General features: G+C 45.0%; 1 protein-coding gene across 1 annotated transcript in view; it reads right to left on the bottom strand.

Moving 5' to 3' along the window:
* LOC122447150 (mitochondrial intermediate peptidase) overlaps positions 1-16,479 on the bottom strand; it is an 80,893-nt gene that overhangs the window by 57,496 nt on the left and 6,918 nt on the right. Inside the window, exons 4-8 of the mRNA XM_043477585.1 lie at positions 15,554-15,640; positions 11,264-11,327; positions 9,108-9,290; positions 8,217-8,373; positions 1,232-1,280 (exon numbers count right to left, since the gene is read on the bottom strand). Coding sequence (XP_043333520.1) covers positions 1,232-1,280; positions 8,217-8,373; positions 9,108-9,290; positions 11,264-11,327; positions 15,554-15,640 — 540 coding nt within the window. The remainder of the gene's footprint in view (positions 1-1,231; positions 1,281-8,216; positions 8,374-9,107; positions 9,291-11,263; positions 11,328-15,553; positions 15,641-16,479) is intronic.

The raw sequence follows: 16,479 nt of genomic DNA, 5'->3' as shown, positions 1-16,479 counted from the left end.
TTTTTACCTAAAAAGCTGATATTTGTCTTAAAGTACTAAAATTTGGAAAATTTAAGTGTTACAGAATATACAAATTCATCAGTAAGCTTCAAATCTCTACTTTTTGCTATACTTTAAAAAAGAGACTAACAAATTAGTTTCTCTAAAAGAAGATTTTACTTAAGATTACCACTTATCATTTTCCCCTATCAAAAAACTAGTTGGGCCGTAATCACACATGCACTTAATATTTGCAAAATATGAACTTTCGGTTAGAATTAACTTCTATAATTAAAAAATACAGTTCACTAAATATAATTTAAAAATCTTCACTAAAAAAATCTGAAGATAATATTTGCTTAAAATATCTATAGCTACATACAAGTGAAAAAAAAACAATAAAGCTTAACTAGCAAAGTACAATAAATTTTCAAATAACTGCATAACTGATACTACTTCATTCTATCAAAGCCATAACAGCTCACTGCATTAAGAAAAATCATTTCAGAACTAATAAATATAATGCAAATTAGAGAGGACTGGGTTCTAAGGCAGTAGTTTATAACAGAAACTGGAAATTGGAGCTAAACTTTAACATGCTGGTGCAGTCAAGGAGCGAACAGGGGTTAGACAGCCCCGCAGGAGACAGAAGACCACGGTCCTCCAGGACCCTGCCAAGACTCGTGCTGGAGGCCTCATGCTGGGGGTCTGAAGGCTCCTGGGGGCTCGGCCCCCAGAGAAGCAGGACCAGAGTGGCGAGGACCAGGCCAGGGGGCTGGGCAGGGAGAAGGCTGGCAATTTGGCAGAGGGACCACCAAGAGCAGAGAGCCTTGGGTTACAAACACTGGGCGTTCTTTACACACAACACAGCAGATGTGATCCACCCAGGCCCAAAGTAGAGCGAGACTAGGTGACCGAATCATTACAAGCTAAAACGCAGAGTTGCTAAACCTTTCACAAAAGGTTTGGGGGGTTTTAAACAGTCCACCTCAGTAATAAGTTCCTAAAGAAGACTGGTTAGTTAGAGAGGATGGCCCAAGTGTTAGCGACAGTCGCCCTCAGAGGACAGCTGTGAGCTTTCAAAGTACAGCTCACTGTTAGTGTAAGATCCGACCCATATTCCAACACCTATATTCTTCATGGGTCACTTCCTAATTCTTTTAATAAATCTTTAAAAGTCTTAAAAAAAAAAAGAAAAGCTAAATCATGTGTACTCTAAAAAGCAGAATAAAAAAAAGAAAAAAAACCGAACCTTTCAGAGAGTTTGTCGGACAGTTTCTCAAGGAACTCCATGACAGTCTCTAAAACGAAAATCCCCAAGAAAATATCTTTAACTACATGAAATAAAATGAACATACATGTTAAAATCACAACGTTGTAACCATAAATCCATACAATACAGTTTCTTTAAAGTGATGATTCTCAGAGGGAAGCAGGGCTCCTAATACTCGACACTTCTAGATGAAAGTTCATCAAAGCTGACACCATAAACTCCAGAGCCTTAGATGATACCCCAAAATAAAAAGAGCTAACAGGAAGCAAAAGAAAATCATCCAAAATCTCAATCTATTTCTATATCTATGTATAAAGGAAAAAAAGTTTCTCAATTTTTTTGATAGCTATATTAATTTGTTCATAAAAGTCTGCACAATTTAGAATCATCAGATTTTAAAAATCAATGTTTTTCTGAATAAATTTTTTTTTATATATACACAGCAGAATAATCTATTCAGGATCTATATTGGAAGAAAATGTAGCAAAATTAGAACATTAAAACTTTAGATTCTCCTTCCTACAATGTTGCAGGTGGGAATGTAAACTGGTGAAGCCACTGTGGTGAGCAGTACAGAGGTTCCTTAAAAAACTAAAAACAGAGCTCCCACATGCCCCTGTAGTCCCACTCCTGGGCATATATCCGGAGAAAAACACGATCTGAAAGGATGTATGCGCTCCAGTGTTCACTGCAGCACTGTTTACAATAGCCAAGACGTGGAAGCAACCTAAGTGTCCAAGCAGAGGAATGGATAAAGATGTGGTATATGTGTACCACGGAACATTACTCCGCCATTAAAAAGAATGAAATAATGCCATATTCAGCAATATGGATGGACCTAGAGAGCGTCATACTGAGTGAAGTAAGACAGACAAGGACAAATATTGTATGGCATCCCTTAATGCAGAACCTAGAAAGAAAGGATACAAATGAACTTAGAAAGAGACAGGCTTACAGAACTAACTTACTGCCCCAGATAGAGGGGCAGGGGTGACAGTTAGGGAGTTTGGAATGGACATGTACACACTGCTATAGTTAAAATGCATAATCAACAAGTATCTACTGTAAAACATGGAGAACTCTGCTCAATGTCATGTGGCAGCCCTGGATGGAAGCAGAGTTTGGGGGACAATGGATACATGTATATATGTGGCTGAGTCCCTTCACTGTTCATCTGAAACTATCACAACATTGTTAACTGACTACTCCAGTATTAAAAAATTTAGGCTGGTAGAATTTTTTTTTAACTACTTAAAATACTTCAGCCATAAGTCATGATACTGCAGAAACCCATAAAAGCAATGCAGTGGAATTACGATTATTTCCCATAACAGGAAATTTTTCACGTGAATTTTTGAATTTAGCACTTTTAGGCACTGATTCATGTGTACAGAGTTTTTCATACATATTTTAGAGTAAGCTACAAACACTGTTTTTATGTTTTCAGATGATCTTTTACATGGTTTTAATTTCTTGCCCTCTTCAGTTTATCTCATTTCTGAGTAAATAAAAGGCTGGGGAAGGAATGGACCTGATTCAGGAAGCCAGGGTCTCTTGTCACCATCAACACGGATCCCACCTGCAAACACGGCTTGGTGTATCGTGTTAGAGGGCGCTAAGGCTTTTAGGAAAAAACTGTTACTTAGCTCAAAATAAAACCTTATTTCAGGATGTCAAACCAGTGGGCGCAGGGCTCTGTTTTCAAATATATCTGTGTGTGTTTTCTATTTCAAAATAATTAATCTTTTACTGACGCTTACCCATTTTCTTTCTCTAGCTCTCTCGAACAGGAAACATCTACCAAGATTCCCCACCTGGAACACTGTCCTGTGAAGAGCAGTGAGTCTGAACCGCCTGAAGGCAGCTGCATGGCTCCTGGAAGACAGGCCCCTGACGTGCCGGTCCCGCGGGGCCCACCACGGCCTGCCAGCCCTCGCCCTGTCTCCCTGCCCCCACTGCCCACCTCCAGCTTCACTTTCCTCACGGAACTTTCCACAGCCACCCAAGCATCTGTAAACCTCCTGAGCTCCTAAAACCCTAGGGCCCTGCGGTGCCTAGTCAGTGCATTCAGCACTGGAAGGACACCGACCAGGATTAAGATTTATCCTCACGTGGCCCTGTCCAAGCTCCCCAACTAAACGCTGCAGCCCCCGAGCACACAGGTCACACCTTACACGACGTGTGTGCAGAGTCCAGCTCCAAGACACCTCCCCACGGACCACCCCGTGAGCCGTGGACTTGCTGGTCACCACTCAGGCGCCTGTGTCGGCCCCAGCTGCCCCCAGCGCTCGTCCCAGCATGTCCCATCCCTCGCCCACCCTCGTCGCCACCTGCACAAAGACCAGTATCTCCCACTGAACTTGGACCACCGTGCTCCCGGCCCCACCCCCATCGGCAGGACTCCCTGTCTTCCCAGTGGCTCAGTCGCAGGCCTGGTTCTCCCTTCAGGAGCCAATGTGACGTCTCACCACGTGCAGAGCTGCCAGCAGCCCGGAGCCCTGCAGCCTCCTGACCGCAAACGCGCGCTCCCGCCCCCCTCCTGCAGCTGCTCTCCACACCCGTCGTGGTGCCCCCTGCCGACGACCACTGACAGCCCTGCTCAAACCCACCTCCCCGAGCACAAACCTCCTCCACTTGGGCCCACTCCTTCCCACTCCCCTCTGCGCTCCTCAAATGTGGGCACCCCATCTGGACCCCAAAGACACACATGAAAGAGAAAGAAACAAGGCGAGGAGGTGTCAAGAAAACCCGGGAGAAGCTATGGGCCCCACAGAGAAAGAAGGGCTGGACGCCGGATGCACAGAGATAGCATGGAGCCTGCAGGAAGGGTGACCCTCCCGCTGCAGGGCCGTTCCCAGTGACCCCACAATTCCTCCAGACACATAGACGGAAACCCGTGGTGTCCAGTGCCATCTCCTCACACTCAGCCTGACACCAAGTCCTGTGAATTCAACCCTGAAAATACAGCAAGTCTGAACAACCCCCCAACACAGCCACCCTACTGAGGACTTGGGTATAAAGTGTAACTGCAAATTAATCAATGTCTTTGAAAATTACACCATTTTCATTGTGATATATTTTCTCTTATACATGATGAATCATAAAGAACTCAACAAAGGAAAAGGTAAGTTTTTCACAAACGCCCAGAGAGACGCTCCCCACCCCCAACCCTGCCAAGCAGCCCTCTTCTCTCTGAAAGGAGGAGTCCTATATGACCTGGGCTACACTCAACCCTGCCTCCAGCAGGAGCACTGATCACCCATCTCCTCCCACACTAATTCTAACCAGGCTGAGCACAGAAATCAGCTGAGTTAAAACAAAAATAATTCAAATCACCATCAATGATTCATCAATGAAATAATAAGTATGAATTACTCAGTTCAGTTCAGTCGTGTCTGATTCTTTGCGACCCCATGAACCACAGCATGCCAGGCCTCCCTGTCCCTCACCAACTCCCAGAGCTTACCCAAACTCATGTCCATTGAGTCGGTAATGCCACCCAACCATCTCATCCTCTGTCATCCCCTTCTCCTCCTGCCCTCAATCTTTCCCATCATCAGGGTCTTTTCAAATGAGTCAGCTCTTCACATCAGGTGGCCAAAGTACTGGAGTTTCAGCTTCAACATCAGTCCTTCCAATGAACACCCAGGACTCATCTGCTTTAGGATGGACTGGTTGGCTCTCCTTGCAGTCCAGGGGACTCTCAAGAGTACTCCAACACCACAGTTCAAAAGCATCAATTCATTGGCACTCAGCTTTCTTTACAGTCCAACTCTCACATCCATACATGACCACTGGAAAAACCACAGCCTTGACGAGACAGACCTTTGTTGACAAAGTAAAGTTTCTGTTTTCTAATATGCTGTCTAGGTTGGTCATAACTTTCCTTCCAAGAAGTAAGCCTCTTTTAATCTCATGGCTGCAGTCACCATCTGCAGTGATTCTGGAGCCCAAAAAAATAAAGTCAGACACTATTTCCACTGTTTCCCCATCTATTTTCCATGAAGTGATGGGACCAGATGCCATGATCTTAGTTTTCTGAAAGTTGAGCTTTAAGCCAACTTTTTCACTATCCTCTTTTACTTTCATCAAGAGGCTCTTTAGTTCTTTTTCACTTTCTACCTTAAATGTGGTGTCATCTGCATATCTGAGGTTATTGAGATTTCTCCCGGCAATCTTGCTTCCAGCTTGTGCTTCTTCCAGCCCAGCGTTTCTCATGATGTATTCTGCATATAAGTTAAATAAGCAGGATGACAATATACAGCCTTGACCTACTCCTTTCCCTATTTGGAACCAGTCTGTTGCTCCATGTCCAGTTCTAACTGTTGCCTCCTGATCTGTATACAGGTTTCTCAGGAGGCAGGTCAGGTGGTCTGGTATTCCCATCTCTTTAAGAATTTTCCACAGTTTATTGTGATCCACACAGTCAAAGGTTTTGGCATAGTCAATAAAGCAGAAATAGATGTATTTCTGGAACTCTCTTGCTTTTTTGATGATCCAACAGATGTTTTCAATTTGATCTCTGGTTCCTCTGCCTTTTCTAAAACCTGCCTGAACATCTGAAGTTCACGATACACGTATTGCTGAAGCCTGGCTTGGAGAATTTTGAGCATTACTGTACTAGCGTAAAAGATGAGTGCAATTGTGTGGTAGTTTGAGCATTCTTTGGCACTGCCCTTCTTGGGAATTGGAATGAAAACTGACCTTTTCCAGTCCTGTGGCCACTGCTGAGTTTTCCAAATTTGCTGACATTGAGTACAGCACTTTCACAGCATCATCTTTCAGGATTTGAAATAGCTCAACTGGAATTCCATCACTTCCACTAGCTTTGTTCATAGGGATGCTTCCTAAGTCCCACTTGACTTTGCATTCCAGGATGTCTGGCTCTAGGCAAGTGATCACACCATCATGATTATCTGGGTCATAAAGATCTTTTTTGTATAGTTCTTCTGTGTATTCTTGCCACCTCTTCTTAATATCTTCTGCTTCTGTTACGTCTATACCATTTCTGTCCTTTATTGAGCCCATCTTTGCATGAAATGTTCCCTTGGTGTCTCTAATTTTCTTGAAGAGATCTCTAGTCTTTCCCATTCTATTGTTTTCCTCTATTCCTTTGCAGTGATTGCTGAGGAAGGCTTTCTTATCTCTCCTTGCTATCCTTTGGAACTCTGCATTCAAATGGATATATCTTTCCTTTTCTCCTTTGCTTTTCACTTCTCTTCTTTTCACAGCTATTTATAAGGCCTCCTCAGACAGCCATTTTGCTTTTTTGCATTTCTTTTTCTTGGGGATGGTCTTGATCTCTGTCTCCTGTACAATGTCACGAACCTCTGTCCATAGTTCATCAGGCACTCTATCAGATCTAGTCCCTTAAATCTATTTCTCACTTCCACTGGTAATCATAAGGGATTTGATTTGGGTGATACCTGAATGGTCTAGTGGTTTTCCCCACTTTCTTCAATTTAAGTCTGAATTTGGCAATAAGAAGCTCATGATCTAAGCCACAGTCAGGTCCTGGCCTTGTTTTTACTAACTGTATAGAGCTTCTCCAGCTTTGGCTGCAAAGGATATAATCAATCTGATTTCAGCACTGACCACCTGGTGATGTCCATGGGTAGAGTCTTCTCTTGTGCTGTTCGAAGAGGGTGTTTGCTATGACCAGTGGGTTCTGTTGGCAAAACTCTATTAGCCTTTGCCCTGCTTCATTCTATGCTCCAAGGCCAAATTTGCCTGTTACTCCAGGTATTTCTTCACTTCCTACTTTTGCATTCCAGTCCCCTATAATGAAAAGGACGTCTTTTTTGGGTATGAGTTCTAGAAGGTCTTGTAGGTCTTCATAGAAACGTTCAACTTCAACTTCTTCAGCATTACTGGTCAGGGCATAGACTTGGATTACTGTGATATTCAATGGTTTGCCTTCGAAACGAACAGAGATCATTCTGTCGTTTCTGAGATTGCATCCAAGTACTGCGTTTCAGACTATTTTGTTGACCATGATGGCTACTCCACTTCTTCTAAGGGATTCCTGCCCACAGCAGTAGATAAAATGGTCATCTGAGTTAAATTCACCCATTCCAGTCCATCTTAGTTTGCTGATTCCTAGAATGTCAATGTTCACTCTTGCCATCTCCTGTTTGCCCACTTCCAATTTGTCTTGATTCATGGACCTAACATTCCAGGTTCCTATGCAATATTGCTCTTTACAGCATCAGACCTTCCTTCTATCACCAGTCACATCCACAACTGGGTGTTGTTTTTGCTTTGGCTCCATCCCTTCATTCTTTCTGGAGTTATTTGTCCATTGATTTCCAGTAGCATATTGGGCACCTACCAACCTGGGGAGTTCATCTTTCAGTGTCCCATCTTTTTGCCTTTTCACACTGTTCATGGGGTTCTGAAGGCAAGAATATTGAAGTGGTTTGCCATTCCCTTCTCCAGTGGACCACATTCTCTCAGACCTCTCCACCATGACCCATCCGTCTTGCGTGGCCCCACATGGCATGGCTTAGTTTCACTAAGCTAGACAAGGAGTGGCAGCAGAGAGGAGCTACCCCACGTCCAAGGTCAGGAGCAGCAGGTGTGCTTTGCTGGAGCAGCTGTGAAGAGATACCCCACGTCCAAGGTAAGAGGAACCCAAGTAAGATGGTAGGTGCTGAGAGAGGGCATCAGAGGGCAGACAGACTGAAACCACAATCACAGAAAACTAGCCAATCTGATCACACGGACCACAGCCTTGTCTAACTCAATGACTTACTCAACATGCACATAAAGTACCCTAGTTGTGCAGATATATTCCAAATGATTAGCTCTGTTTAAAAATCATTCCTAATAAAGAGGCAAAGTATCTCAGTAACTGGTCTCCAAGTAAATTAAAAATAGCACAGTAACTTTAGCTATTTAAAGTCAGAAGTTCAGCTTCATAAAAACCCTGTTTTGTCCTGGAGAGTTGGGTAAATAGGCTCACCTGGACTTTGGGCGATTGTTCCCTGGAGGGCCCTGTGGGAGTAGGTAGGATACCCTACCAACTTTGCCAGGAGGTCTCTGCTGCTGAGCAACTCTTCTAGACGTTTCAATTGACCAGCATTGGGATAAAGAAAAATTTTATAAGCAGCTTCTCGCACCTATGTTTAAAAAGTGGATGGTAAAAGACACACGTACGAAGATACAAAGTCCTATGTGATAATAACACACATTACCTCCCCCCACTTTACTCTGCAGGTGAGCAATGCTTAAACACGAGGCCTTACACAGGCTGAATGAAGCTTCTGGGCTCATCACCGAGTGAGGGGGACACATCGCACTTGGCCCAAGTCCTGCTGAGGGGCAGATGGGCAGGGGGCAGAGGCTCTACCTGACACACAAGAAGCGCCACCAACCAGTGACGAGAGGCCACGTGCATTAGAGTGTGAGTCCCTGCAATGGCCAGCGCCGCTGTCGCTCACCATTCTTTGAAAATGAGGAACTCTTTACAACCGGGGTAATCAAACCATTTTCATTATTCAAAGCATTTCCCTGATAGCTCAGTCGGTAAAGAATCTGCCTGCAATGCAGGAGACCCCAGCTGGATCCCTGGGTTGGGAAGATCCCCTGGAGAAGGGAAAGACTACCCACTCCAGTCTTCTGGCCTGGAGAATTCCATGGACTATACAGTCCATGGGGTCGCAGAGAGTCAGACACAACTGAGTGACTTTCACTTTCAGTTTTTCACAGAATTAGTCATCCCTGTTCAATTTTTAATGCTTAGTAAAAATTAATGTATTTTTAAAGGTGTGATCATGTGATCCCTGAATTTTGGGGTCACGAGCCATGGCCCCTCTATGAGGCCAGAACCACACAGAGGATGGAGCGCACGTACCAAGTCGTCGGGCACTTCTGCACGCAGACTGTCCACCACCACATGGTCCCCGGCCAGCTCGAAGTGATGCCGGATGCGTTCTGGCAGGAGGTGCTTCCCAATCGTGTTGGGGAAGTGGGTTCCCATGAGAAATGCGCTGCTCAGATCCAAGATTTTAACATTCAGGTCCACAGCTCTTTTACGCTGTATGTGGAGGCAGTCAAGTTATTTAAAGTAATACTTCACAACAAATCGGTAATCTATAAAGATGCCAGTCAACATATAAAGTTGAAATATAATTAATAAGGTATTAAATATATTAAGTGATAAAATGAATACTGAATACTGTATCATAAATGTTTAATACACAATAATCGTCTACAAATGCTGACTCTATACTTTTGGTAGTTATTTAGTATCCTCACCAAAAAGTTAACCTAATGGTTCCACAGTGCTTCTATACTTTCAGATGTACATAACTTCCGGAGTTCTATTTTATGTCTAGGTTATACAACATGTCTGTGAAATGAACAATGGGAGGTACAGTCCTTCCATGGCTCCGAAAACACCCTAGTTGACAGGCAGGGAGCAGTGGGCTGGTTGAATCTGTCTGACAGGACAGTATCTGAGGCATAGATTAGAAACCAGACTCAGCCTTAAGAGACGAGATACAAGGGCAAGGGAAGGAAGGTCAATGAACGCGGCTCTTCAGTGAAGTGTGGTGAAGGGCACTTGCAAAGCTCGGCCAGGCTCGCTGCAGCGGCCACATGAGCGCAGCAGCCCAGAGGCAAGGGCTAGAACTGCTTCGGGGGCGGGGGGGGCGGGGAGCGGCGGACCACAGCCCCCAGCTGTGCATCTGGCAGTTTCCAGTTTCTGCCAGTCATCACGGACAGAGTGGGGTGGATCTTCTCCTCGCTCACCCCTAGGATGCTGTCGCCAGGGCACCCCATATTTGGGACCAAACTTAAAAACTGTCGCCCACATAACGTTAGGTCTCCTGGGGACAAGGAGGAATCTTCCGTTACTCATCACAGGATGGCCAGACAGGCCCTGGACTCACAATGGGCTTCAGGTGACACCAGAGGCAAGCCTTCCCGGGGAAGGGGCAACGGCTATGGACAGATTCTAAACTGTACTGTGACCCTGAAGGATGACCAAGCATATTTCTTAAAAGATAAATATAAATATGAACAGAGCAGGTGTACCCTTGATAAGACACTGGAAAAAATGAACTGTATCTTAGTAACAAAAAATTTCAGTACAGAAAAATCAAACTTCGTGGGAAAAATGACTTTTCAGATGATTACTCTCTCTCTGCCTGTTTTCTTTCTGACATGGCCATCTGTCACCACCTACTGGTGACCAGGGGAAAAACAAGACAAGGAAGATAACTGGAAATTATACTCTAGTAGCAAAATTTTTCCTCAAAGCCTTTACTATTTAAAACAAAAAAGTGATAAAATTAGTTATTTCAAAGAAGTGATCATCTGTTACATCCCTGGAAAAATAAAAACTGTTTCCTGACTTCGCCAACAGTCTGCTAAGCATGTCATCTCATCCTTCGAGGAGAATTAAACACGCAAACACACAGTACCTGGAGCTCTGGGAATGCTTTGAAACTGTTATACTTACTACATGACTGCTTAACAACACACTTCCTCTAATTTAAACTTTTTAATTATATTCACGAGACCTTAAAATGTACGTAAGGAATAACCTGGAAAGAATATAGCAAGAACACTGGCCTCCATGACTTACTGGTTATATTGGCAGCTTTATGTCGAGTTCTCTTAAAAAGTGTGCACATCCCCCTGCACCCTGTCTGAGTGGAGCCCCCAGAGAAGAGACACGAAAGTGACCAGAAATGATCTCACAGGTGTGTCCAGGGCAGGGATCACGTGAAGACACACCCACGCTGCATCTCAAGGACGCTTCTGTACGTCCGCGTGGAGACACTCATCTTCAGGTTTCCTCCTCACTCACAGTCCTTCCTGACACGACCCATCTCACCCCACCTCCATGACACCCGAAACACCCCACTGTCTCTAGTCATTCCTTAATTCTGAATTACCAAGGTGACAAGCCAACTTTCAGAGAGCACTCAACATTCAGGAATGGGATCGACAACACACCAACCAAGTAACAGCAAAACAACAGGAGCCGAAACACGAAGTTACCTTTTCTTGGTCTAGATGGATTCCACTGATTTCAAAATCGAACATAAACAGTTCGGCCACTCGCCTATAAATAAAATAAGCACCAGGTTAGAACAGGCAATAATAATTAAACAAAAATCAGTTTTTTGCAAAATGAATCCGTCCTTTTCAACTTTCCTGCCAAAATGCCAGATGTTTCAACACACATACACACGATTTTTCTGAAACCAGGAGCTTAACGTCTCAGGAGTCAGGAAAAACAGCTGGCTGGCCGGGGGTTACGCCCCCCTGTGGACGACACAGTATCACACACATGATGCAGACTGTACAGGCCTTAGACTGAGTGAAATGAATGAGTTACTCCAAGGACGCCAAATTTTCTGCATTTTTTTCCCTAGAGGAAATGGACATCTTTCCAACTGTCTATCCTCTACACTATCGGTTGCACACTACACTCAAGTGTAGTTTGAGCACCAAACAAGCACTGTGCACCACATTCCCACGCGCCTGCTGGCAAGAACGTGTGCACGTGAACCTGTTCCACGTCTCCTACTGAGCACGTGTACTGAACAGAACTCTACTCCTAGCTGCTCCTGGGCAAAGACTTCTACGCTGAAGTAAGTCCAGCACATGGACTGCAGAACATGAAAAACAGTTATGATTAGCTTTTCATGTAGGAGCTTACTCCTTTATTCACAGAGCACAGACCTGTGAACACCACTGTGATAATTACTTATTTCAGCTCCATCTAAATCCCAAACATTAAAAAGATAAAATGGTTTATGCTTGGACAGTTTTTCAAAGGTTTTCTGCACCAGGGTCTCAGTTTCCTGTCCAGCCAGCGGCAGCTACTCAGAGCGTCACCCTTTGATGCCGCGGTGGAAGCGGAGTCCATGGGCTCAGGAGGATGGTTTGCTTCCTTCTTAATCCTGCTACATGGTAAGAGCCGAGCTCAACTGGAACACGTCTTTCTGTCAGTAGTATTTTTTTTCTTTAACTACTTTTTTCTGGAATTAAGTTATCCAAGTATTTGATCTATTCTGCTGCTTTCCTTGACCTTTCATATTAGGGACATTCATCTTGCTGATGACCATGCCGATACACTGAATGAACAGAACTATTACCAGTGTATGCTTACTGCACACTGCTCCACGTTTAACAGCCATCTGTTGCTATTCCCTATGTCATGGATAAGGGTTTCAGGAAAAGAATACCCATTTTTCTGTAAGGCAGTTCACTTTTTTCTTTTTAGATAATGTGTAAGGCATCAAAATATAGTAACTACATTAATCCTTCAGCATATAAGTAACACCTGTCCTGAGCTTCCCAGGTGGCTCAGTGGTAAAGAATCCACCTGCCATTGCAGGAGATCTGGGTTCGATCCCTAGGTTGGGATGATCCCCTGGAGAAGGAAATGGCAACCCACTCCAGTATTCTTGCCTGGAGAATTCCATGCAGAAAGGAGCCTGGTGGGCTACAGTCCATGGGGTCACAAAGAGTTGGACACAACTGAGTGACTAAACAACAAAAACCTGCCCTATCGTTTATCCTCTTAAATTTGTAAGGGCTTTGCTAGACCAAAGCTTGCAATTTTTATACAATCAAATCAGTCTTCCCTTTTGTGGTCTGGTTTTGGTATCATGTGAAGAAAGACCTTCCACATTCCAAGTTATCAATACTTTTAGGATTTCTTTTTTTTTTTTAATATTTAAATCTTAATTTACTTTTCCACTGGCCTAACATTACTGAAAACCACACTTTTCCTTCCAGATACGAAGTGACAATTCTATCATGTATTAAACACAGTCCTGTGCATTTGTGTCTGGGTCAGACTTTTCTCTATTCTCTCATTGAACTAATGGACTCTTCAGGTGTAAGTATAATGCTATAGTATTTTTATGTGTCTTATTACCAGTGCAAGTCCTCTCTGTAGCATTTTTCTCTACTAGATTTTTCCTGCTTGACCTAGCATATTTTTTGTTTACGACCTCAAAATCATTTTAAATAACAACAAAAATCTTCTTTAGATTTAAGTTGGATAGTATCAAACTTACAGACCAGAAGAGAACACTGACATTTCTTCTCCGTATCAAGAATACAGCATGTCTCTCCATATAAACACCTCCACGCCTCCCGGGACGGAGGGGCACATGTGCGCGTGCAGGCTTGCAGCCTGCCCTCCAGAGCACACTCCATGCTGCCCCACAGCCTGTGTGGCTCTCACGACTCTAGGACTTGCCCTCCGTTCTGTTTTCTGGAGAATGAGCTCACTATATTCTCTGCAAACGAGAAAGTTCTTGATGGTTCTAGACAACCCCAGGTGAAACAGGTTTCTTTATGGCCAGGCTTCTCTGAGACTCTGATGTATTGAGATTTTCCAAGAGGGGAAAATGTATTAATATGTGTGATTTCCAAACTTACCGATCAATGGGTCCCTTCTGGCAATACTCTGATACCTCACAGAACTAGTGTTTCAAGGAAGGCACCTAATATAAGATGGTACCATTTCTCCCACACAGGACCTTGTCATGACGGATGCTGAATCTCAAATGCTCTACCTCAGCCACTGTAGGCTCCTCTCTCTCTCTCGGGGTGCCTCTTGAGTGCTGGCCAACACTCCCAGTGATGGACAAGCACCATGACAGTTCAGTAATCATCACTTCCAAGTCTTGTTTCCGCCCACTCCCAAGTCACCCTTTTTTTCTAGAATACAGATCTTCTACCCAGCTTATTTTCCTCAATGTGTTTATCATTCTGTTATTTTAAAAATCCTATTGGCATTTTAGTAACATTGAGAAATGTGCGCTTCCCAGGTGGCTCAGTGGTGAAGAATCCGCCTGAGAAGGCAGGGGACACGGGTTCAATCCCTGATCTGGAAGGATCCCATGTGCCGTGGGCAACTAAGGCGGGCACAACAACTACTCTCAGCTTGTGTTCTTTTTTTTTTTTTTTTTTCCAGCTTGTGTTCTAGAGCCCGGGAGCTGCAACTACTGAGCCCACATGTCCCAGAACCTGTGCTCCACAAGAGAAGCCACTGCAATGAGAAGCCCACACACAACCTGACAGTTGCTCCCGCTTGCCACAACTAGAGAAAGCCCACGAGCAGCAATGTAGACCAAGGGCAGCCAAAAATAAATAAAAAAGAAATGTAGTAGAAATGTGGTCCATGTCCAATTAGCACAAGTCCTCTGTACCTCAAATGGTACTGCCAATCCACTTCCATTTTTATACATTAAATAAAAGAAAGCAAACCTTCAGTAAAAGTCAGATTACGAATAACCCGTCATTGTAACAAAGTCAGTAGCAGCTGAGTAAAATCCGACACAAATAGCAGGCATTCAACTTCAAATCACCTCACTAACAAAAGTAGTAACAGTAAAATCATGATCAAGACAGGTTATTGTGCTGGTGCAGCCCGCTTCAGGTGTACCGTGAGCGTGAGGATCGCAGAAGTGAATCAGGACTGCAGATACCTGTCCACAGGCAGACAGGTGAAAAGCCTCTCCCTGCCTCTTAGCCAGCATGTCACCCACACACCAGATCAACACAGGACGCCACCACCATCTGCTCCCAGGGGACAGGGTTCACTCGGGGTCACAGGCACGTGTGGAGACAGGAGAATAGAAAGCAGGAAGAACCAAGCAAGTATCTCATAAATAAACAAGTACAAATAGGCTCACAATAAAAATTAATCTCTGTGCCTTGATACAAAAAATACACAGATGAATTAATGACAAACTATGATATTTATAATACACCTAAGCAAAGAAACATAATATCCAAAACCCTGTATCAGGTGTATTAGTATACTGAGCTACAAAAGAGGTCTTTCCAACTAATAAATGGTATGAATCAAAGCCAACCATTTCAAGGATCTGGACATCCACCAGTAAATGAATCCAATTTGCTTGTATCTTCTGCTGTATCCATGACGGAACTTTAGGAACGCAGCTGAATGAAACTGTCAACCTTGCAGCATCTCCTCCAGGCCATGGCTGGGGGAGATGCTGAGATGCACAGGGAGCAGGTCAGACCCGGGCCCGCCCTTGTGGAGCCTCCCATCCAGAGGGTGGGAGATGCTGACCGGACCCACCGGCAGAGGAGAGGCTGCTGGAGCAACAGGACCAAGAGAAGCAGGAGAACAGGGTGAGGCAGAACAGAGCTTTCAGAGCGGGGGACGCCATCTGAGCAATGCCCATCACCCAGGAGAAACCACCTGGACAGATGGGCTCTGAGGGCAGAGACACCCCGGGGCGGCTGCCAAGCTCCTGTCCAAAGTCACAAACACAATGAACACAAAGGAAGCAGTACCTGGTTTCCGGATCAAGGGAATCCACAAGTTTCTTATCAGCTAGTAACCTCTGCAAACTTTGATATAAATCCACATTTGTGTTCAACCTAGAAAAATTACAAATGAAAAATATTAAATGATTTTCTAGTACCTTCTGGTTTGGCTTTACATCAAGAGAACAGTGTCAAGTTCTAGCGCACACCTGGCCAGAGGCCAAAGGCTTGGGCCATTGTTTCATTTCTTCCTTCCGATCAGGAGCAGCATAACCACTGTTAGTACAGGGAAGGCAGCGTGCGAGAACAACGTGTCCCAGGAGGTAAAAGTGTAAACCTAAAGCCACATGCAACAGCTGCGGCCAGAAGAGCAGATAGGGCCTGAGTCCACCCTCATCGAGAGCCAGCCACGTGGGGTCAAGCGAAGACACTGGGCCGACACTCCTGACAACACCTCTCGACAGGCCGTGGCTCCTGCTGTCCGGCCCGGAGCCAGGAGTGCAGGGCCCGTAGTGCAGGTTGCACCCGGAGCCCGGCAGACAAGAGTCCAGGCCAGCGCCCGGGGCTCCCACTCATCTCCGGGGAGCCCCTGCTTCTGCCCTGTCACCACGCCGGGGTCCCAGCTTGCAGCGACCAGTTCACCCATTGAGGAGCCAGTTTTCACAGCCACCGTCCGTCCCCAAGAGGGCAAGAGTTGCTGGTGGGGGACAGCACGGCAGCCACCACGCTCCGCTAGGAGCCCCCCAGGGAGAGAAGCCCCCCTCTCCCAGCCGCCTCTGGTCTCAGACGCAGGCCCTGATGTTAGCTGGGGAGCCTGACATCCTTCCCGGAGGCGTCCTGCTTCCTCCCTGTTACCGTAACAAGCACACTTAGTTCACCTCAGAATCACTTTAAAACAACCGACTCCACCCCGGCCCAGCCTGCTGCGGCACCCACATCACTTTTATGGTCTC

This window comes from Cervus canadensis, chromosome 9, assembly GCF_019320065.1.
Source record: "Cervus canadensis isolate Bull #8, Minnesota chromosome 9, ASM1932006v1, whole genome shotgun sequence".
Classification (NCBI taxonomy): domain Eukaryota; kingdom Metazoa; phylum Chordata; class Mammalia; order Artiodactyla; family Cervidae; genus Cervus; species Cervus canadensis.
This window is presented reverse-complemented; position numbering and strand designations above follow the sequence as displayed.